The sequence below is a fragment of the Ambystoma mexicanum genome, chromosome 2p (genome assembly GCF_040938575.1).
Source record: "Ambystoma mexicanum isolate Mex_15411 chromosome 2p, UKY_AmexF1_1, whole genome shotgun sequence".
Taxonomy (NCBI): Eukaryota; Metazoa; Chordata; class Amphibia; order Caudata; family Ambystomatidae; genus Ambystoma; species Ambystoma mexicanum.
In genome coordinates, this window is record NC_090923.1 from 1,292,999,933 (window position 1) to 1,293,023,814 (window position 23,882).

The following is a 23,882-nucleotide window of genomic DNA, read 5'->3' on the forward strand; positions in this document are numbered from 1 at the left end:
AATTAGTAAAAGTATTTACTAATGCCTTGTTAGGGGAGTTTTCCTAAAGTCCCACTTGGAGGTAAGACTTTAGTAAGCTATCCCAGTGGTTTGTAGATCCTCAACTCTTGGTATCAGTCTGTACTACTCAGAGACCTTAGTAGAGTGGCAGAGCAGTCAGGCTTATCATAAGAGGAAGATGTGAGATGTAGGTAAATACACTGAACCTAGCTAGTAAACCTCATCTAAGTAACACTTACACATACATTTGTTAAAATATAGATTGATTATATTTACACAAGAGCCACTTTTAAATACTTAGTACGATAAACCAACACACATAGGTATACTTTGCAATACTTTCCAAGGGTCACTTCTTAGTTGGTAGTTGCTGAACGCATACAATTGTTACAGGAGTTTGACAGTACTATAGGTAATAACACGCACCCACAAAGTAATGCAGTCATTGCATTTAGTCAGCATACATACATAAAATGGTGATTTTTGTGAAGGAAAACAGTTGGTTAGTATTATCCTAGCAGAGCTTCAGGTTCTAGAGGCAGTTTCTCTGTACAGCAAGTCTTTTAAAGTCCAAAACACAACCCTAGCTAAAAGGCAGTTCTGAGAGGCCTAAAGTCTTGAAAAGCAGCAGGAGTCAAAGGTTCCTTTGGATACGTTCTAGTCGATAGGAAGAAGATATAAGAAGACTTAACCAACATTGGGACCTTGAGAAAGGACTCACTAAAGGGACACAAGCATAGGTTTGAGTCGGAGGTAAAAGGGGGTTGCCCTGGACACCCCTATGCGCACTCCAACGCTCTGGAGAACCTTTGTGGAATAAGGTAAGCAATACCTTTCTCCACACAGAACCTTAGGTTTGAAGAAAACGTTTGTGGTGGATGCTCCGCGATGATGCAGCTCTGGACCCGACCTCCGGATTCCTTGGTCTGATGCTGAAAGGCAGGACAATGGATGGGATTTCTCAGTAGCAGTCTCGAGGGAGGACCTCTGGCATGGCTTTCATCAACTTCTTTGGTCACTCTGTGGTTTTGGCATCTTTTCTGCAGCACCAACAAAGACGCAATTCACCTGGTCAAACTTCTTCACTTCATGCAAACCCGCAATCTGTTGAAGGGGTCTGTGCAAGTTGGATCGGATCTCTGGAGTGTCCTTGAGGGCTCAGCAAAGATTTGGACGGATCGGCCTTTCCATGAGGATGCACTCAAAATGGGCAGCAGGCCTCCTGGTATTGGTTTTCCACAGCTTTGGAAACTCCCAGGACCTCAGGAGATGGCTCAAATCAAAGTTTGTCTTGGTACTGGATGTTCCCACCAGTCAAAGTGAAGGAGTCATCCTCTTCGGAGTTCCTCTGTTGCACTGAAAACAGGGTCAGGACAGCAGTGGTCGCTTCACGGTCTTGGAAAGGGTCTGCAGGCATCTCTAGTCGTCGTCTTCTTCAGTTACTTCTGTTTCCAGTGGTCAACTTGCTTTACACTCCAGAAGCCTCACCTTTTATACAGTTCCAGCACACACTTCTCTGCAATCTCTCTCTTCAATTTACAGAAAGGAGCATGTGGCTCTCCAATCAGGACAGGGAACTGTTTCTATTCAGGCACTCTGGCAGACAAAGGATAGGGCGGTGGAAAACACCTCCCCCACTTCCTGCCTGCCCAGACACTTTGGAGCCTAGGCGGCGGAACACCCAAGGGTTCATGCCAAAGGCAAAACACACACACACTGGCCTCCCCCTCTCAGAATGGTAGAAGAGTTAACAAAGAACAATCATGCTAGCAATGACAAAAAAAGAAGGGAGGTCCTCAAGTTGGTACTTGGGTGCCCTTATTGTGCACTACCGTGGCTGTTTTTTCCGCTGGGTTTTTTACTGCAAATTTTTTTATGAAAAAACCCATCTAATTTTTTAAAACCCACCCTTCCCTTACATTTTTTTATCTATTCCCAAACACCCATATCCCATATATATAATTTTGTAACCCCCCCAAAAAATTCGATGTGTTTTTTTTTCATTAAAAAATTAGCGGTAAAAACCCCATGAAAAAACATCCTGCGATGAAAGGACGTACCCTATGGACATAGTCTGCGGTAGGCAAATCACACAACAGTTGGTAGAAGACGTCCACTGCCACCAGCCATAACTAGGAGATTGTCTATGTAACTAGAAAGTCACAGGAGCAGAGAGAAGGGGGCTACTAGGCATCCCTTTAGCACTCCACATGAGGTAGTGTGTGCCACTCTCTCAGACTATAACGTTTCAGCAGAGATACTAAGTATCTCTCTATCCTTAAGAACTGTAGTTACTCTAGAATAAAGGAAAGAATCTCAAAGGAGGACCCTAGGGTCCCCAGCAACACCAACACTGCCCATAAGGATCTGAGTGCTGCAATAGTAAAAAACAGATGCCCTTAAGAGTTATGGAGAAAATAGAAGTCAAAGTACAGGCAAAACACAAAGAATAAGAGTTCCAAAAACAGAGCTCACAATAATGAATGAGTGGAGAAAGGCTCCATTCATTCAGGTTTAACAAAAAAGGTCCAGAAGTCCAGCAAAAAGTGCTCGGGGTCTCACTAGGAGAGGGGATGAAGAATAAAAAATAACATATCTCCCTAACATGCCTCCCTTCACCTGCATGATAACAAGTTTGAGAATCGGACCTAAGGTGGTGTACATTGAGTATTTCACAAATTATTTATTTGGTTTCTAGCAAAGGCAAGTAGAACATTTTTTCATATCAAAGCTAGTTTGCGGATTTTCCTTTCTGATTTCGAACAGGCAAAAACTACATGATGAGGACACAAACAATGAGTTACATTCAGGGGTGTTGCTAGGGCTGGAAAAGATCTGGAGCTACGCTAATGTGGGACTGTCGGGACTCGAGGCTAGCTAGCCTTTTGATTATAGCACCTGAGCTTCTATCCGGGGCTACAACCAAAAGACCCGAGGCTAAAGCCCCCCAGCCCTCCCCGGCGACGCCTCTGGTAGCATTGTGGATGCGTTGTGGCTCATTCCGTGGCACTGGGCTACACTTGTGTAAAAGCATCTCAAATAAATTATGAGTTTCCAAATACCACTAATTTTACCACCCTCACAATTATGAGGATGGGGGAAAATGCCTCCAACGGTAGTCCAATGCAATACTGCAGGAGGTATTATGAGTTGAAGTTTCAATTGGAAAATCTAGCAGTTTTTACCTTTAACCCAGAGATGGAGGTACAAAATGAAATTCATCTCTGATGCTCCTCCTCTCACCATGTTTCCCATGTAATAAACAAAAGGAGCAGAAATGCCTCTTTTGTGCAATTAAAACATGTAATACTGAGCACAGAGAACTGTTCCCCACCAGCAATGATTGTAACATTTCAATTACTAAATGACTCCATTTTAGCATTTGCTGTATGTTTCATGAAGGACTGTACTAGAAATAACCCTAGCTCAATACAAAACAGCATGTCATTTTGATAAATGTGCGCCCTAATGCCTGCAGGCTTCGGTGCCTTATAAATAAATAAATAAATGATCAAATCATGAAAAAATGTAAAGCATTTGAATGTACCACTACTGTGCATTAGTCACTTCCACCATCAGTGCAAGGGTCGAAAAACATTTTAAAAATATACATCCGCAGACCAATGCCATTACCAATGGGCCAAGTGTAACACCTGAATTGTGCAGATGTTCAGGAATACCACCGGTGATAGCGATAATTACCGCCAGTGGAATTACTGCGGGAAACGCACCCAACTGGTAATGTGGCCAAAACGTGATTCGGTCCACTGTTTGTGGCATTCACGAATCACCAACATAAATTGATTCATGAATAAAATAGTTATAAATACCGTCACGGTTTTTACTGTGATGTTTGGCACACTCTCATTGCCACGAGCCTACTTTTTGAACCTCTTTTCAGGGATCAACTGCGAAAACAATCCATATGTGTTAAACAATTCAGTTTATTTCAGTGTGGACGTCACACAATTCTAAGCCTGAAAATGTGAAGTAATTTCTTTAGGTCTAAATCTAAAGGCATCTAATTTTGGGAGTAAGTTGCCATTACTGCAAGGAAACCAGCACTACCAAAACAACACCTTTCGTTTGACTAAAGGTAACTTCTTTGTCTGCAACCTAGAAGGTTGGGCCGGGCGGCGTGTATGGTGAAGAGGCACTGCCAGGGGAGGGAGGTGCACTACAGTGTCCCTGTTCTCTGCCAAGCCCCTCCCACCTGCATCTTGGTCCTTCCATCCCACCAGTCCCAGTGCTGATAACTGTGCAATATCTATAACAATATTCTTGACTCCCAATGTTAATGTGCTACCAGTGGAGCCAAAACATATGGTACACCAGAAGCATCACCTATGTGTAGGGGCGTAGCGGTGGGGGGAGCCAACAAATTCATGTGTAGAGCGAAGCCAAAGACGAGCCATGACTTTGTCCTAAGAACCCACTTAAGCACAAGTTTAGGGTGCCAGAGAGGAAGTGGAGTGCATCAGGCACACCCTCTGGCAAACTGGCCTGCCTCCTGCTCCAAAGGCTATACAGAACCTCTCTCCTCTCTAAGAAGAGATCATACATCTAAGCATGCATCTCAGCGGCCTCTAACAGATTGGGTGAACTATTCAAAATCTACTAGTAGCTGGCCAATCCTGTTGCAGTCTGCACCTCTCTTGTTTCCTCCCAGCCCCTCTGCACAACCTTGCCATCTCACTTCACCACTAAAACCCAGGACATCCTGTCCACTCTTTCTTCTTCTACCTCCTCTTCCTCTCTCCAACTCTCCATGCCCCTCCATGGCCAGTTCTCCTCTTCTTTTCTCCTCCTTCCTCCTGTTCACTCCTGACAATGTTTCTTGACAAGTCCAATATGTGAAAGTCTTCTCAAAGCAGGTGCTCCCCTGCTCCTCCAGAACCATCAAGGACCACATCAACACTCTTGCTCCAACCTTGGCCGATTTCTGCAATCATTCTTTTGCCACTTGAACCTTCCTAACACCCCTCCCCACCCCCCCAAGCACTCCCTTGTTCACCCCCTTCTTAGGAAGCCTTCTGCCGAGCCTTCCTCTCCGGCAAACTATCGCTGTATCTCCATCACTCCTTTCCTGGGAAAACTCCTGGAAAAGCTGGCCATCTCCCAGCTTAATCTCCATGCTGAATCTGTTCGTTGTCTCCATGACCACCAGTCTGGCTTCAGAGCAGCCAGAAGCACGGAAACTGCTCTCCTGAACACCCGCGAAGACTTGCTCTCCAATTTTGACTTTAACCTTTCTTCTGTCCTCATTCTCCTTGACCTATCCTCTGCTTTCGACACGGTCAACCACGCCATCCGGCTCAATCATCTCTGAAACAACCTGGGTATATCTATTCAGGCCCTTGCCTGGTTGACCTCCTTTCTCACTGATCGACCCATGTAGGTCCAACTTGGGTCTTTCCTCTCTTCTATCTCTCTCTCTCTCTCTACTTGTGGTGTTCCCCAGGGGTCTAACCTCTCTCCCTGGCTATTTAACCACTACCTGGCACCTCTGGCACACTGCGTTTCCACCTTCTGCTCTAACTTTCTGTGTTATGCGAATGACACCCAGCTCTCCTTCAGTCTCCCCTCTGCCCCTACTGCACCTTCTCTCATACCAGACTGTCCACTATCCAGAAGTGGTGCGCCTCCAACACCCTCTGCTCATCCACCTCCAACTCCCTGAGGGTCAGACACTTATCCAGGGAGAGACTGGGGGGTAGATCTTTGTCCTCGGCTGGGGCCTCCCTCTGGAACAGCCTCCCTTCCTCTCTCAAACTTGAGCAGGACCACCTAAGGTTCCGGAAGCAACTCAAGACCTTCCTTTTGACTACCACTTTTTCTCTCCCTTGCAGATGCCCCCATCTCCTGCGCATACTGGTTAATTGGCACCATTGTATTTATGGGACCAGGCTCTTGCACGACTAGTTTGCCCTTGCACTGCCTCCGGGACTCCCAATCACTTAAGGGACTGTATCTGTAACCCTACAGTCCCCTGATTCTCTGCACTTATGAGTCGCCTCCCGGCTGCACTTACTAGTTACTTGCATTCACCCCCACCCCCTTGGCACTTCTCCCCCTCCTGCACTTGCGCGATCTGCATGACACAAGGCCTGGTAAGATCGTTGTTTTGTCCTCCTTCTGTCTTCCCTTCCTTGTCGCGCCTAGAAACACTTGTGTACATGCGCGTTATAAATGACTTATCATATCAGATCATATCAATGCGTGCAAACTGGCAAAAGATGCATACCTTACCATCTACTTTCCAACAGTGAAACACAAAACCCATATCTGTTATCATTGCTTCTCACCCCAACAACAAAAATACAATACAATAAACAACTTCTTCTAGTAACATGGCACGAATCCTACACTATACCGATATATAAAAATGGCGACGGGATGGCTGCAGCAAACTATCGTCCTATTGTCATCCTAGATGCCCCCTGCAATGTTTCTGCCTCTCAAAATCTAGCCGAACTGGAGAAATGGGTCATGAAACTAAAATTGATATCTAGGCCCTGACCCATATAAATTTGCCAAAATTTCTTCTGAGGAAACTGAAAAGATGATTGCATCCCTCAAACCGTCCAACTGTAAGGGTTACAGCTGCCCAGCCCAACTAATTAAGGATGCGGCAAGGGACCTAGCCCCCTTCATAACCAAACTGATTAATGCATCCTTCTCAACCAACACTATCCCAAGCAACCTAAAAGAGTCATGGGTTTTACCACTCCTCAAGAAACAAACCCTAGACCCCGCTATTCCCACCAACTACAGGCCTATGACCACGGTACTCTTCCTTCTCAAGAAAATAGAGTAGCATACTTACAAATCCAGCGCTATCTTGAATCTAACCAGCTACTAGGTGTCTGCCAATCTGGGTTTAGACCGCAGCATGGCACAGAGACAGCCTTGATTGATCTCAAAGTACAGATTGATGAGCTCAACGACAAGGGAAAGACCACCATGCTACTCCTCTTTGACCTATCGGCGGCCTTTGATCTGGTGGATCACACAGTCATGTGCGAACACCTGGCATCGGCTGCCCACTTTTCAAGCGAGGCCATAGCCTGGATCCAATCATTTTTGGACAACCGCACAATGAGAGTTTTCTCCACATTGGCATCAGCAGACCCCATCAAAATAGTTTGCGGTGTACCCCAAGGTTCTTGCTTCTCGACAACTCTGTACAACATCTTTACCAATCCCGTATTTAACAAATTGGACAGACTGGGTGTCACCTACACACATTATGCAGATGACACTCAGATCCTAATTCCCCTTTCGGGCAATTTTGACTCTGATACGGCCTTTGTAAACAAAATATATCTCATCATTCAGGCATGGAAGGCCACGCACGGCCTCTGCCTGAATGATGATAAAATTGAAATCCTGCTCCTCGGATCCACTGCCAACTTTAAAAAACTTAGCCCTAATTACAGTCACTAAGGTAGTGAAAACACTAGGCTTTTACCTTGACTCTGCCTTGACACTGAAGAAACAAGTGAACTCCTTAGCATCCTCTACTGCCTACACTTGTAAGCTCATTAGGACGGTTGCCAGTCATTTGGTCGAAAACAATTGGTCGACTGGACAACTGGTCGAATCAATTTGGTCGAAAACCAAATGGTCGAATTTTTTTATTTTTTTATTTTTACCCCTTTTTTTTTTTTTTGGGGGGGGGGTCCCCCCAACCCCTTTTTTTTCTTTCTTTTTTTTTTTCTACACGAAAACCCACAAAACACATATATAAATAAAATAAAAAAAATTCGACCATTTGGTTTTCGACCAAATGACGTCGACCAAATTGCAGTCGACCAGTTTGTAGTCGACCAAATGACTGGACACCCATTAGGACATGTAGAGCCTTCTTTATCCAAGCCAGCTGCATCATCCTTGCCAACTCCCTTATACTCTCCAAACTCGATTATTGCAATGCCTTGTACTTGGGAGCCAACAAATACATCATTGACAAAATTCAAACATTGCAAAATAACGCCCTTAGAACTGCCCTTAACTTACCCTTTAGAGAACACATCTCTAACACAAGAAGAGAACATAAGTGGCAAAAAATCAGCGACAGAATTTGACTTAAAACAGCTTCACTTACCTTTAAAAGTCTCAACAATGCAGCCCCGCCCCCTACCTGGCAGCTAGAATAGTGAGAAAAACATTGACACGCCCTACCAGAACGGCCAACTCCTACTGCCTACAGATACCCAAATTCAGACTAAAGAAAACAGGCGGCAGTAGCTTCCCGGTTAAGGCAGCCCAGTACTGGAATGCTCTCCCACTTGACATTGGAACAGACCAATCCTACTCTCAATGTGGTTAACAACCACTGAACAGGTTATCATGCCTTTTTCTTCCGAGAGAGGGGCGCCTGCTACCTTTGTTGAATTTTTTGAAGGAACTTGGGGTTGGTCACCCCCGGTTACCTGGGGGCAACCAGACGTGGACTCCCTACTCACTGGGCTTAGAGAGGCTCGGCTTCACCTCACTGATGATGCCCAACAAGGCTGAAACACGTGTATGGGGTTGCTGTAGGTACTCTTGTTCAGAGAGGAATTGCCATAGCATTTCGGTGCTGGACTGCCCATGTGCGCGGGACAAAGACTGATATGCAAATGGATATTTCCCATCTGTGAAAGGTACAGTGAGCAAAAAGCAGATGGCTGCGAACTCTCAATGTGGTTAACAACCACTGAACAGGTTATCATGCCTTGTTCTTCCGAGAGAGGGGCGCCTGCTACCTTTGTTGAATGTTCAATCCTACTATAGCTTCAGACGAACTATTCTCATATGGCTAGATTCCAATGACTCCCAAGCTTAACCTCGTCACAGCCAACTCCTATAGATCTTACCCAAACCGACTGTATATATGTATATTCTTCAACAGATTTGCCGAGACAACTACCTGTAATGCCTCATATGTATCTTGTGCCTCATTTTGTAACTACGTTTTTAAGTATCCTTGTTTTTCTGCTCTCTGTTGGGCCCAGTTACCCTCGGGTTTGGCGCGCCATACAAATCAATAAACAAACAATAAACAATAAATATCAAGTGGGTTTTCACAAGGGTTTGAGTACGAGTTTAAATGGCATGTTATTGAAGCATCTAAATGCACAAGCCAAAGGCCCTCCCAATTTATATTGCAAGTCTTGATCTGGCCAGCGTTTTTGATAGGGTAGACTGCGATAGATGATGGTGGAAATTACGCACATGGCGGCTCCCTGAGAAACTGATAGGCATCGTTATACTATTGAGGGTCTTTTTATCGGCAGAAGGGCACTTAACTCGAGCTATCATAACAGCCCTGGGTTTGAGACATGGCCGCATCCGCGCTCCGATGTTCCTCAACTTGTACGTCTCTGACATTGACCCCCTCTGGGCCAATACAAGGGCCCTTCCAGTCAGGTGGGGCCAGTCGAGTTTGCATTGGTTAGCGTATGCCGATGACGTACTTTTATTTGATCCAACACCTTTAGGGCTCCAAAGAAAGTTAATTTCATTTTTTTCATATGCGTTGGAAAATAATTCGGTAGTAAATGGGGCCAAATCCAAGATCTGAATCAATTCAAACAAAAGATCGGCGAGGCAGATGTCGTGGGGTTTCAGTGAGAAAAAAATGGAAACTGCGAAATGCCTGAAATACTTGGGATTTCAAATACAGCAAAATTCCACATTTTGAGGGTTAAACGATTCTATACTTGACAGGAGGGTGTACAGTGCCAGCTCTACGTTTTCTATGATTCCTCTGAGGAGGGGTTATCGTGATACAGTGGTCCCTTCTCTACTTTATGACATTGAGACTAGCCTTTATGACACAGGGCCATTTCTGAACACCATAGAAGGAATCATCTGGAAGAAAGTTCTGGGTTTACCCTTATGCATACCTAATGCGATGGTCCAACACAAGCGGGGCCTTACTTCACTTAACTCATTGGCGACATGGAAGCTCACATCCTGGACCCTCAGCCTATGTCCATTTTTGTCAACATTAATATTAATTCAAAACAAGGGTTAGGCTACATCGCTCTCAGAGTATGTGAATCCATTGAAAGCTTTACTGGCAGACAACGATAGTGGCGTCACTGAATTGCTTTCTAATCCCAATAAAACAAAGTCTAAGCCATATGGGAAGGACTGGGGTTCTATGTGTTGTATGTCTACTCCCCGAAGTTGCGAATATCATCAGGAAAAGAGGGACCCTGCCTAGATACCTGGTCCGCTTCCCTTGCCAGAAATTGAGACGTTGATCTATTACCGACCTTGGAATGCGAGGGCCCCAGGATGGGCATACCATAAACTCACAGACGTGCCGTTGGTGTGGTCATAAATCAAAAAGGGAAACCCCAAAACATACAATAGTGCATTGTTCCTATTTCCAGGCAGAACGAATTATCCACTTTACCGGATGTGTATATAGATGAATTTTGAGGGCGCTGGGGAAACCGTGTGGAATAGACTTTTAAGTGGGGAAAATGTTTAATTGATTTTAAAACTTTGTACGTTTTAAAAAAAAGGTTTTCCTCTTAGCTTCGTAAACAAAGTTTAGGTGGATTATGTAGTGTGACGGGTTTTCTGTGATTATAAATATGTGATTAATTATGTTATGATTATTATGCATATATTGTATTTTACGACTTTACATTTTAAATGGATTGTGAAAGCTTTTCATTTTTATAATCATGACACAATAAACAATTACAAACAATTATTCCAATTCCTGTCATCCTCCTCCCGGCCCCCAAAAACACAAGTGCATTTCTGATATCCTGCCTCCGTGCCACTATCACAAAAAACCTATGCCTGGCATCCTCCTCCTGGCCCCAATAACAGAAGTGCATATCTGATATCCTGCCTCCGTGCCACTATCACAGAAAACCTATGCTTGGCCTCCTCCTCCCAGCCCCCAACAACACAAGTGCATATCTGATATCCTGCCTCCGTGCCACTATCACAGAAAACATATGCCTGGCATCCTCCTCCCAGCCCCCAACAGCACAAGTGCATATCTGATATCCTGCCTCTGTGCCACTATCACAGAAAACATATGCCTGGCATCCTCCTCCCAGCCCCCAACAGCACAAGTACATATCTAATATCCTGGCTCTGTGCCACTATCACAGAAAACCTATGCCTGGCATCCTCCTGCCGGCCCCCAACAACACAAGTGCACATCTGTTATCCTGCCTCCTTGCTACGATCACAGAAAAACCTATGCCTGGCATCCTTCTCCTGGCCCCCAACAACACAAGTGCACATCTGTTATCCTGCCTCCTTGCTACGATCACAGAAAAACCTATGCCTGGCATCCTCCTCCCGGCCCCCAACAACACAAGTGCACATCTGTTATCCTGCCTCCTTGCTACGATCACAGAAAAACCTATGCCTGGCATCCTCCTCCCGGCCCCCAACAACACAAGTGCACATCTGTTATCCTGCCTCCTTGCTACGATCACAGAAAACCTATGCCTGGCCTCCTCCTCCTGATCCCAACAACATACGTGCACATCTGTTATCCTGCCTCCTTGCTACGATCACAGAAAACCTATGCCTGGCCTCCTCCTCCTGATCCCAACAACATACGTGCATATCTGATATCCTGCCTCTGCGCCACTATCACAGAAGTCTGACTAAATGGAAAACCTCTCCAGGTTAGGACCTAGGGTTTGGGAAATATATCGCAACAAAAAGGGTTACTGTGTCGTAGCTTCCAAAATTAGTATCGTAACAAAAAGGGTGTCCTACCCGTTCAATACTTTATGCATAGATTGTGCATCAATTTTCTGATAAGGATTCACAATACATGTTTCTTACATTCCCAATTAAAAACGTCAACAACCGAATAATCACTTTATCTTCTGTAAAGTCAGATAGTGGGGGTAGGGGGCAGGGACGTCATTTGGGGGTCGCCAGGGGTCGCAACTGCGACCTCTGTGGTGTCCCTTGCGACCTCTGTGGTGTCCCTTGCGACCTCTACTAAAAAAAAAAAATACTTTTTTTTTTTTTTTTTAAGTTATGCAAGCTCCTGGGCTGTGGCTCTTTACTTCTGGGGTGGCTGGCTTTCTTGTTCAGGCCCCTTTAAAAAAAAGACTTGAGGCACTTGTTGTTATTTTTCTTCTAACACTTTCAGCACTGACCCTAAATAAGAAAGAATAGGAATACCAAATAATGTGTCTTTCTGGAATTCTATACAGTAATTGCTGGCCTCATTAAATGTTTATTTCAGGCACACTTCAGGGGGTGAGTCACTGATTTAGTCTGTTCTTAAACGCCTCACTAAGCCTAAGCCGTTCATCCTTCTGAGGTCGATAAATGAGTACCAACACAGGTTGGGTGATATTGGGTGTATATTTTTTCTATATAAAGCGCTTAATGATGTGTTATTATATAGCACTTACGCTTATCATTTGGTCATGGACGTCTGCTTGCATACACAGTCATTTGGTAATACGGGCCAATAAACACTGAACTTAATGATACATATGGCGATCCATTCTTGTATGAATGTACATCATATAGTGATATCATAACTATATTTTTCATAGTGTACAATGCTATGTGATGCCACTTCCTGTTTTGTCAACGGGTGAAATGTCGTGTTCCATCGCTACCCGCTATATCACTTTGGGGCGGGGTCTAATGACATCACTTCCTGTGATGTCATCAGAGGGTCAAGGGTCGGGTGATGTCACTTCCGCTACCCCTGGCATTTTGGTGAAATGACGTCCCTGGTAGGGGGTTATTTGCCCACCTCTTCCATTATCTTTATTTTATTGTTGTGTCATTTTTTCTTCTTCGAATACAAAAAGACACATTACTTATTTCAACATGTTTCTATACATAGTGACAGAAAGGTATATTCAAGATCAGGAAGGTAGCGAAAGATTCTTTTTCTCCTTTCAACCATCATATACTTCATTGTTTGACAGACCCCGTCCCATATGAAGACGATATCATCAATGTATCGTTTCCACTTCTTGATCTATGGACCCCGGCATCCCTCCTGGAAAGTGCCTCTTGCCTTACATCATCTACGTAGGTAACCTATGAACCGTTGCCATACATGGCATGTTTTGTTCGCATGTCGAGTTCACAATACCCGTAGTTGTACATCAATACACATGACCCTCTTTTTGCTATTTCTCCAACAGCACATTACTTCCTTGCACCATATTTTGGAACAGCAGCAGAGGAACGGATTTATGACCTCCTACACACTATTAGTAAGGTTATTATACATAATATCCTCTTCTTCCAAACATCGTACAACTCTGTGAGGGTACTCCCCTTTGTGAGGCTCATACACGTTGCATGTCTATATTTCCCCTCGGTCTCCAGACCGGAGCCTTACCTCCTGTTTAAGTACCCTCGTCACACCAGCTCGATTTGGCCTTCTGGTCTCCACGGTCAGTTGTACGAAGCTCTTTACATTTCCCAAACCACCTTGTTGGTAAGCGTCCAAGTTATGATAGCATTCTAGCCACAAGTAACCACTCCCTTTCAAGTTTCCACTTCAGGGGTTCCTCACTTTAAGGGTCCAGAAGAAGGCGTGCTAAATCGGTCGCTGACGAAATGTCTACAGGAATGGACAGCAATCCCATCATGCACCCTCTCTGTATCTTGTACTAACAACTAGTGACATCGACCAAATACAACTTCTACCTTGCGTAGGAAGTACCACTCTAGGAACATAAACATAGATACATCAGATCAGTACACACGATGACCATTGCTTAGAACATGGACGCATGGATCAAACTGCAGCGTGTGGGTCACCTATATACACATTTATGTAAAATGAAGTACTGTTGTCTATGTGATTGTGCACACACTAAAAGCACGGGTTTGCGTATGTCTATGTAAATCTAAACATTGGTTCTATGTGCTTTACAAGTCCGGATTATACCTTTGCATTATACTGTCTGTCAAACAATAAAGTATATGTTGGTTGAAAGGAGCGACAGAATCTTTTGCTACCTTCATGAATATACCTTTCTGTCACTATGTATAGAAACATGTTGGAAAAAGTAATGTGTCTTTTTGTATTTGAAGAAGAAAAAATGAAATAACAATAAAATAAAGATAATGGAAGAGGTGGGCAACCCCACTATATGATTTTACAGAAGATAAAGTGATTGTTGTTTTGTTGACGTTTTTAATTGGGAACTTAAGGAACATGTATTGTGAACCCGTATCAGAAAATTGATGCATAATCTATGCATGAAGTATTGAATGGTCAGGACACCCTTTTTGTTACAATACTAATTTTGGAAGCTATGTCACAGTGAAATGAAATGATTTGTTCAGGATCACACACTTTCTGTAAGATGTAATTGGATCACTTTAGTCACTTAACCACATATCATCTCCTCTCCTTTTGTTATAAATGTGTGTTAATGCACAGTTTTGAGAAACTAAACCAATGCTATGTTTAATAAAGATAGCTTAAAGGTACACAAATCGCATTATAAACCAACCTAACAAATATGTAACGCCCTGTTTTATGGTAGAGAAACACAGCTCACAAGTGATAGAGCAATGATCAAATTAAGCTTAGAGATGTGCACATTATAACTGATTAATATTTGTATTACCTTTAAAACACACACTATACTTTAATATACAACATAAAAGTGCAGCCTTTTGTGTAGTGCACATTTAACAGAATCACCAGTAACTGATCCCAGTTGTGGCAGCCAAAGGAAATATGACCCATTTAAGTAAATTCATTTGCCCAGGATTGCATATAGTGTAGGAGCCAGGTTTTCTGGTTGCACAGTTTGCAATTCTGAATGTTTCAGACCACACATGCTCCCACCGCATCTTTAGTTTTGCAGAAACATGTAATCCCTAGAAAGAAAGAAAGAAACAAGGCACTTCATGCAGAAAGAAAGAAACAAGGCACTTTATGTAGTTCTTTTAAATCTCAGTGGGTGGCAGTGTAACTTTCATTTATACTGCAAATGTAGCAATGGATGAGGTGATGCTTGGCTCAGCTCCAGTTGGTCTCTTCTTTTTCCAAAGGCCCTTGAGCCAGGCCAAAGCCAGACATTTGGCTCTAACCAGTCTCGAGCCCACTCTGCTTCCCCGCCTCTACCTATGAGCCTAAACGAATGATGGTGTGAGGTATCACCTATGAAAAAACAATATACAGCCTAAGGAAACCTGAAGACTTTTTTCTGTCTCTGGATTATTTTTCCTCTAGTTACATATTATAAATGAATATTTTGGCTCCAGTGAGCAAGACTAAGGGCCTGGTTCACTGAACGTTTTCCAGTGGGATTGCGCCATTATAAAACACTTCTGTGAATCGGAGTAAGGCACTAAAAGTGAAAAGGAAAGTCAATGTTTTTATTTTTTTATTTTTACGGCTGAATTTTCAACCTTTTCAACCTTTCATAATCATTAAACTACATTATCAAACATTTACCATTAACAACAAAGTTAAAACCATAAGCATACATTTCTGTACAAATGTATTCACCATTAAAATAATTCTCAATCATTTGTTTGAACAATATACTATTTTCTTCTAAATATCTGCGATCTTTACTACAATTAATCATTAAATCATTAAATAGTCCCTATGTCAATTGCTTCTAAAAATCTAATAGTTGCTCAAATCAATGGTACATGTTCTCCACGAAAAATCATCGGCCAAGCCTTGTCCTCTAGTAGCTCTTTAAAAGATTCAAAATAATGTTGCATATGCAATTGCCTCATTTCATTCAGTTTTGGGCAAGATGTGTTCAAGTGTCTTAATGTCTTCATTGCATTCCTTTTTTCAAAGAACCGCCAACTTTCAAACGTTTCGCTCTAGTGCCCAAAACTTCTCGTGTTAACCACAGGTTCAATCGCAATTTTATGTTTAAAAAGAACGCATTTTAACACATGGGAATCGACTCAAATATTTCGGCAATGAATTCAGCGGTCTTACTTGATATGAATCATTTTAAAATATCTAGTATTCATGGCACTCTATCGTCATACACCAGTCAAACCTTCATAGCATCATTTTTTTCACTTTTCGGCCTACACACTAGAGTTTAATGCGATATACTTGCTGCTTTCAGCCAATCAAGGCACTGCTCCTTCCATCCTGACGAATCCTCTATTAGTGTCTTCATTTGGGGAGGAAACATAGCTCAGGTGCAACGCATTTGTCTTGGAAGCAAAACAATGCAGCAGCCAACACAGGTTTGAATCTCGATCCTGCGCTTAAAAACCACTCCTGGTATTAAGCGTGGTAGGATGGAGTTTGACTGCCCCAGTCAAAAGTTGGCAAAGGTGCCCCTTAGATTCTGCCTGCCATCCGTTTTTCAAGATTGAGAAGAAAGTGAAAAGGCAGAGAAGCCAATAATATTCATGAGATTCCCAATAGGGATACAGGGAGTTGGCAGCCAAGAGAAAAACTAGCCATCCGCCCAGAGAGGAATTCTAACGCTCCTCCAGAGCTAGAAGCAATACTTTCCTCACACTGCAATCTATGCAAGTCTTTGGTCTCCAATATGGGTGCATTGGCTACTCGTATTACCACATTTATTTATTTATTGGATATTTGTATGGTGCCTATACACAAGTGTTTCCAGACGCCACAGGACAAGATGGGGAAGAAGGAGGGGACATAGGAAAGAAAGTAGAACAACAAAACGGTTATATTGGCCATGTGACAATCCTACCATGCAAGTGCATGCCAAGGTTGTAAGTACAGGAGTGTGGTGCCCACAAGAGAAAGGGATGGCAAAGGCGGCAAGTGCCAGGGGAAGAGGGGGGGAGGGAGGATGAGGAACATACAGTAATAGTTATCGTTATTGCAAATGGCAATACAGGAAATCTGCCCCATTGCAAAAGTACGGCTGTTGCTGCGGCAACAGATGCAACTGTAGAAATACTGTATAATCCATTTCCATTCCGGGTTTTGCAGATTGTAATGGCTTGCGCCGTGGAGAAGCAGTTTACACTCCAGTGCAATGGGATATAATGCACAGAAGGATCACTGTAGCCCTCCCTCCTTCACATTATAAAGAGGCTGAGAAATGGCCCTCGGGGTTGGCCACTTTCTCGTTACTGGCCTCCCTGCCCATTCTGTCATCTGAAGTAGAAGGTGGTGCGCGTACGTACACCTTCACTTCAGGGGAAAAACTTGTTTTAGTTCTGGGGGCGTTGAGGGTTTACAATTTTAACCGCTGCCTCTTTGATGGAGGATATTAATGAGTTAGTCCGCCTCATTATCCGGATGGATTTACTGTATACTGTATTTCTAGGAATATTGCAAGACGTGAATAACACCTGGTCCATAATTGGGGATTGAAGGGGTGGGGGGGGGCTGAGGTAACAAAGGGTAATATTTTTGTTTTAAATGCCAGCTTTTACTGCTACCGTTCGACTCCTGGTGAGCGAGTTTGACTTTCTGGCGCATACATTTGGTTTCTGTGGACTTTGTTCTGGCCTTGAAAACTTCCTAAGAATTTCATGTGCGTATTAACGTGTGGCTCCATAGTTTGAGCATGCGCAGCGTCGAGGCCTTCGCCTAGGTTTCCTCAGTTTGCCGCCTTGTAGTATGTGTTGGCCGAATCGCAGATTAGGGAAACCACCTGGCCCACTGCACATTCGAAGGAATGTTGTTTTACTCAGAATGGAACTTAGCATGAGTTCTCCAGGGGTAGCAGTATGTTTTTGAGACTCACGTATCCTCTCTGCACCAGTATTACACACGTGAAGGAAATATTAGTCAACGCGCGCAGATAGGTCTCCCATAGTGGCAGACAGGTGCCAATCAAGACCACTTACATTACATCTGCAACTTTCTAAAACGAGACTGTTCTTTCTTTATTTATTGATTTGACTGATCATTTGGTAGGCGCTTTATACAACAGAATTGTGTTTCAAAGCGCCACAAGACTAAAGGTGAAGGGAACAGGGGAAATAATACCAATGGCAAGAAAGTAAAATACAGTCATGGTCCTACTAGGCCTTGTGGCATTCGGCCGTGCGGGTGCAGCAGCGAAAAAGTGCAGGAGGTGAGGAGGGAGGAGGAGGAGCAGAGGAGTGGACAAGTGCTGGTGGAGGGCCCGGGAGTTAAGTGCTTAGGGGAGCCTAGGAGGAGAACCTCGGGCTAAGTGCTAGTGCAGGTGACTCTCAGGGGTGGGATGTAGAGCCGCCAGGTGGGGGGGGAGGGTGGGCGGAGGCTGCTGGTCTCGACTGGGAAGAAGGGTCTGGAATCCTATGGGCTTCATGAAGTTCAGGCCACCGGTGTCAGCGCCAGTGGGGTGATTAACAGGGAAGGGAAAGAGGGGAAGAGGTAGAGAACAGCAGAGTTTTGAGCAGTTTCTGGAACTTAAGGAGGACCGGCTCAAGTCTGAGAGGGGCAGGGAGGCTGTTCCAAAGGGAGGCGCCAGCAGAGGAGAGAGACCTGCACCCCACTCTCTGCTTGGAGAAGAATGTGTCAGTCAAGAAGTAGGAGTTAGAGGAGCGTCGGGCTCTATAGCATGGGAGTATTTAGGGAGGGAATGTTGGAGATAGCGTTGTCCCAGGCCCCAGAAAGCCTTGTGGATGATGCAGAGGGTCTTGAATTTGATCCTTGCAGCCACTGAGAGCCAGTGGAGAGATTTTAAGGCTGGAGAGATACAGTCCCTGGGCTTGAGGCCAAGGATAAATCTTGCAATCCTATTCTGGATTAGCTGGAGGGGGCTTAATGAGGAAAGTGGGAGATTTAGAAAGAGGCTGTTGCAGTAGTCCAGCCTGGAGAGGAACAGAGCTCTGGAGACATTGAGCTCCTGGGGGATGGTGAGGAAAGGGAGAATATCTCTTAGGAGGTGGAGCTGGAAGTGTGACTTCTTAGAAAGATCCATAATGTGAGGGGTGAAGAAGGGAGAGCGGAGATGAAGATGACCCCAGGGTTTTTTGCCTGGCTTGATTGGGGTGAGGGTGTTAGAGGGCCCAGAAAGAGTAACCAGAGGGTAGGAGGAAAAGAGGGTGCAGGGGTCCCAATGAGAAGGATCTCCATTTTACTGGTATTAAGACAGAGATTGTTAGCTACACACTACGCCTGAATGGCGGACGGACAGTCAGGGATCATAGAGGGGGAACTGTTAGTAGAGTTAGTAGAGGGAAGTTTAAAGGAAAGCTGTGTGTCATCTGCATAACACTGTCATCTGCATAACACTGGAAATTAGGAGAGAAGGAGGAAATCAGATGAGCAATAGGGTCAAGGTAGATATTGAAGAGCCATGGCGATAGGATAGAGCCCTGGGGGACACCACTGGTCAAGAGTGTGGTGGTGGAGGAGAACAGGCCCAGTTGCAGCTGGGAAGGGTGGTTAGTGAAGAAAGAAGTCAGCCAATCCAGTGCCCGGTCAGGGATGTAAGGGTGTCACAGAGTCATTTTAAGAGGATGGAGCGGTTGACCGTGCCAAAGGCAGAGGAGAGATCAAGGAGAATCTGAACAGCGGGAGAGTTGGAGTCGAAATTTGTGAGCATGGTTTCACAGGGGTTCAGCAGAGCAGTTTCCATGCCTCTGGATGCCCGGATTCCAGATTGATGGTCGTAAAGGCATCCAACAAGATCAATGTGGTCAGTTGGGGGAGGACTAGCTTCTCCAAGAGTTTACCCAGGAAGGGGGTAGTGGAAATAGGGTGATAGTAAGCTGGGCAGGATTTGTCAGCAGACAGCATTTTAAGAGAAGGTGCACAAGGGAGTGCTTGAGGGATAGAGAGAAAGAGCCAGTAGCAAAGGAGTGGTTACAGAAGTCCACAAGAGCAGGGGCTAGAGTAGAGATGTCCTTAATGGTTCTGGAAAAGCAGGGGAGCACCTTTTTGGAGGAGACCTTCATAGAGAAGACCACTTTAGAGACCTCATCCGGTGCTATGGACAGGAGGGAGGAGAGAGGGGGTGTCGAAGGAGGTGAGCCAAGGGAGGCAGGGCAGCAGGGGTGGGAGTAGAGATGGCCTGGCTGCTGTTGGCATGAATCCTACGCAATGTTGGTCGATTGTGGAGCATAGTATTTCTAGAATTCAGCGGTTTTATTGTCGACCTTCTCTCCCTGCCTCCGACTGCAGTGCTAACTCGTGGACGTCGGACCTGTTCAGAAGAATCATGGCCTACTTGTCGTCCCAGGAAACCATGATCACCGTCAGTGGCCTGCAGGTCTGTACTCATGTACACGCACTCAAGTGGTTGAAGGGAAAACTTGTGTTAGTGTTGAAAACATTTTGGGGACCTACTAACTACCCTAGTGTCATTGTCACAAACCATGCATGTCTTACTCTGCTCTCTCTCTCTCTGTACAATTACTTTTCCCTTTGTATTTAAGAAATGTAGTCCAATGGTGATGTCACTCTGAGGTAGCTAGTGATTGAGAAGTGGATCCCCAGGCTAAGCTGAGGCCACTACCCAGCACCCCCCTAACCTGGCGCACACTCCTGCTCATCAATATTACAATTGCAGGCAGCTCCTGTTTGAAGAAGGATCATTTTTACACTTACACCAAGAGATTGTTATAATAATTCATGCCCTTAAATAGTGCTCCATGTCGGATTCCTTCTGCTTTTAAGTGCTATAATATGCATACTACTATTATCCAAATCAATGGTAGTCATTTACTGGACTTTGTGAGACTGAAGTGCTGGGGATTCGTACTTGGCAGGGGATTCAGACTTAGGAAGTACAAGCTGGTCTCCATTTTGGAGGCAGGTGCTTCGCTTGTGGAGCTATCCATTGTGCTCATAGTCAGACTGCTTTCCACTGCCACACTTCCTGGCCCAACTCTTCCTCTCCACAGTGCTAGCATTTTTACATCTCTGCTTCCGGGAGCTGGAGAAGATGCCTCCCGTGACTGTGATAAGGGGAGGGGGTGACAATTCTGGACAATTACCCAGAGGGGAGCTACCCCCTTCGAGGCTAGGGAGGTGAGCCCGCTAATCAAGACCTTCTATAGGGGTCTGGGCAAGTGGATCTCACTTGGAATCACTCCCCTCTTGATGGAAATGACTCCCATTCCGAGAAGGAACTTCCACTCTGAAACACACTCTCCGCCTATATGGGTGTTGGAAACACTTTGATATCTCCTGTTATGAATGTAAACAACAAATGCCCTTCTTCCACTTTATTGGTTTCAGGCAATGCTGAACATAGCCTGAATGCAATAATCAGAGAAGACGGACACAATTCCTTTGGTTCGGCTGATGTGCTTAAATGCAGAGCAAACTACAATTGGGGGAGAGGCTTACACAGAGGCAGGAGAGCCTTCATTACGCAGAGGCGTGCCTCTGCAGAAACAACATCCTCGAGGTATGGAGCTATGCTGAGCCGTGGAGCCAGCATTTGCATGGGAGAAGCGAGACCCGCGGGCTGGAGGCTACATAGCGGGCGCTCAGACCGAGCAAGAGGCTTCGGTCAGGAGAGAAATAAAGATGGAGCACAAACCATCTTCCTTGGTGGCGCAACCACTGAAGCACAGTGGTGGGCCTGGCGGCCAGCTATCGACTCCAAGAACAGGGGAAGGAACAGAGCCTGGTCCCTGAGCGCCACACGGCAAGTGCCATTGTTGACAAGAGGAGAAATAACAGGGAAGCAAACACAGCTCCCAATGTGAGGAAGCCAATGAGAGCTACAAACACTGTACATCCAGGGGGGGAGAAACCGCCATCAACACAAGAAATGTACAGAACGGAACAGGCACTCAACCCAGGTAAAACCGAGTAAGAGAGACACAAAGTGTGTTTATCAAAGCCAGGGTTGGACTGTGCCATAGAATTGTCTCGGGCACCAATGAAAATGTGTTCCATAGTTGCAAATGGCAATTCATTTCTTTTGTGACACTGTTGGAATGGTAGCCAAGGGGGAGTTTTTTGATCAAATGTGTTGCAAATTGTACATTTGAAAGATTATTCAATCAACAACACTGGTCAAAACTATTAACCTTATAGTGAAGTAAGTCATCAAACTGGCCCACATTGGCCAAAAGCTTTTTGGTTTGGCCATGGGCCTATTGCCCCAATGGCCAGTCGGAGCCTGATCAAAACTGGGGAATCCGTCACCAGCACAAGAGTATAAGAGATTGGAACTGACACATGCCTTGTACAAAAACGAGTGAAAGGGACACGTGTGCTTCAGGTCAATGCTCGGAAAGTCGACAAAGAGTTGAGAAATTGACAAACTGGGATGGGGATACGTCCTACGAGGAATGGATTAAAGGTCCATTTATGTTCTGCAGAAAGCCCCTAGCTAACGGGAACCACAATACCCAAGCAGGCAGAAGCCCCACTTTAGTTAATTCAACTGAAATCTAACATCCCCACCACAGAGCCACCAGACTTTGGGGAGTCCCATTGCCACCAACGTGGAATAGTGACAAGTGTGTTAAAGTGATCCTTAAGGGGTTTGACCACTTGTAAAAAGCTGAGAGAACTAATAGAAGAATGTGTCCTTTCCAAAGAGGGAAGAGAAAAACCATACCAAGGATATTTGTAATTTTTAACCAACCAACCCTATAAAGACTGTGAACTAATACATTAAAAAAGGAACTCTGGGCCTGAGAATAAGTCACCTACGAGCTGGGCCAGACAGAAGCCCACTCCGAGGTGATTGTGCAAGCCTCCCCTTTTTCCTTTTAGTTAGATTTTCTAAAGTGGTAGGGCCAGTTTATTACTTAGGATTTGGGCTCAGGACTCTTTATTTTTGGACTTCGACAAGCACCCTTACTTTTTAAACAACTGTGAACTATGGCCCACTGTAGCCCGAGTCTTCCTTCTGGTTTGCCACTGGGGGTAACTCATGCAGCCCGATAACAGTGTCAGTTTCAGGGAGGAAGAAGGGTGGTCCTTGTTGCTTCTACCTCTACTTTTCTTTGTTTCAAATCGTTTTATTGTTAAATAATTAACTTATATTGTCCCTTAAACCTGCGATAGAAAATAACACTGCAGCATATATTAGCCAAACGGTAAAACTACAAGCGATCACAATGTTGCGGGAAGAAGCCCTCACTATTCCAGAACCTTCTTACCTGTCTTCCTCTGTACTTCCTGATCACCCAGTCAGATGCCTGCCTTCAGAGTCCACACGCTTGTTCTTTTCACAGCAAAGAAGGGCTCCCTCCCTTCTCAAATAATTATTTTACCCACCTGACCGTAGTTCATGACCCAGGCCAAATAATACTTAGGCGACCATGATCGATTGAACCTTTTCTGGTCCATTGCTGCTACATGTTTGCTTGTTTTCACCTCTTTTATGATTGCATTTCTTCGGAATGGTTTAATATTGTTTGCACATGCGCCTTGGAGCTATTGTGATTGTGTGCGCCTAATACATTCATTCAACAAATATTCCAACGGACCACAATATGAAACAGTAAAGAACAGTCAAGAAACGAATACATGTGAGAAACATGACAAATATGTTCTCCCATTTCCTCACTGATCCTCCTCTTACCTTGCCTCTCTTCGCCCCAACCTTCCCTGCCACCCTCCAAATCCCCCTGCATCAGAAGCTGCCCACCTCTGTTGTCACATACTTGCGACGCTGTAGATCTATAAGAACATTCAATGCACATTCATATGATGGGGCCACAGACATCAGTGGACCCTTTAGGGTGTGCATCAACAAAGATGGGGAGCATCCACATAATCCCCCTTGGGACTCAGTAGCACTGCTGGACAGTTTCAGCCATCTTAATTCAAGTCTCAGAAGACATACAAAGTACAAAGCGACAGCCCAATGCTCCAGAGTCACCGGGACTGTTTATGAACAGAAAAGCACACCTCCCCAATGGCCATCACTTCTCACACGCTCGTTAACAATTGCAGGTAGGGGGGAGCATGCTGTCTTTCCACGACAAAGCAATGACCACCCTGGGACTATAAAGCAAATGGGAATTCCTTT

General features: G+C 44.7%; 1 protein-coding gene across 1 annotated transcript in view; it reads left to right on the top strand.

Annotated features, from left to right (window-relative positions):
• LOC138567883 (otoancorin-like) overlaps positions 1-23,882 on the top strand; it is a 119,437-nt gene that overhangs the window by 75,750 nt on the left and 19,805 nt on the right. The window contains exon 5 of the mRNA XM_069646380.1: positions 20,063-20,150. Coding sequence (XP_069502481.1) covers positions 20,063-20,150 — 88 coding nt within the window. The remainder of the gene's footprint in view (positions 1-20,062; positions 20,151-23,882) is intronic.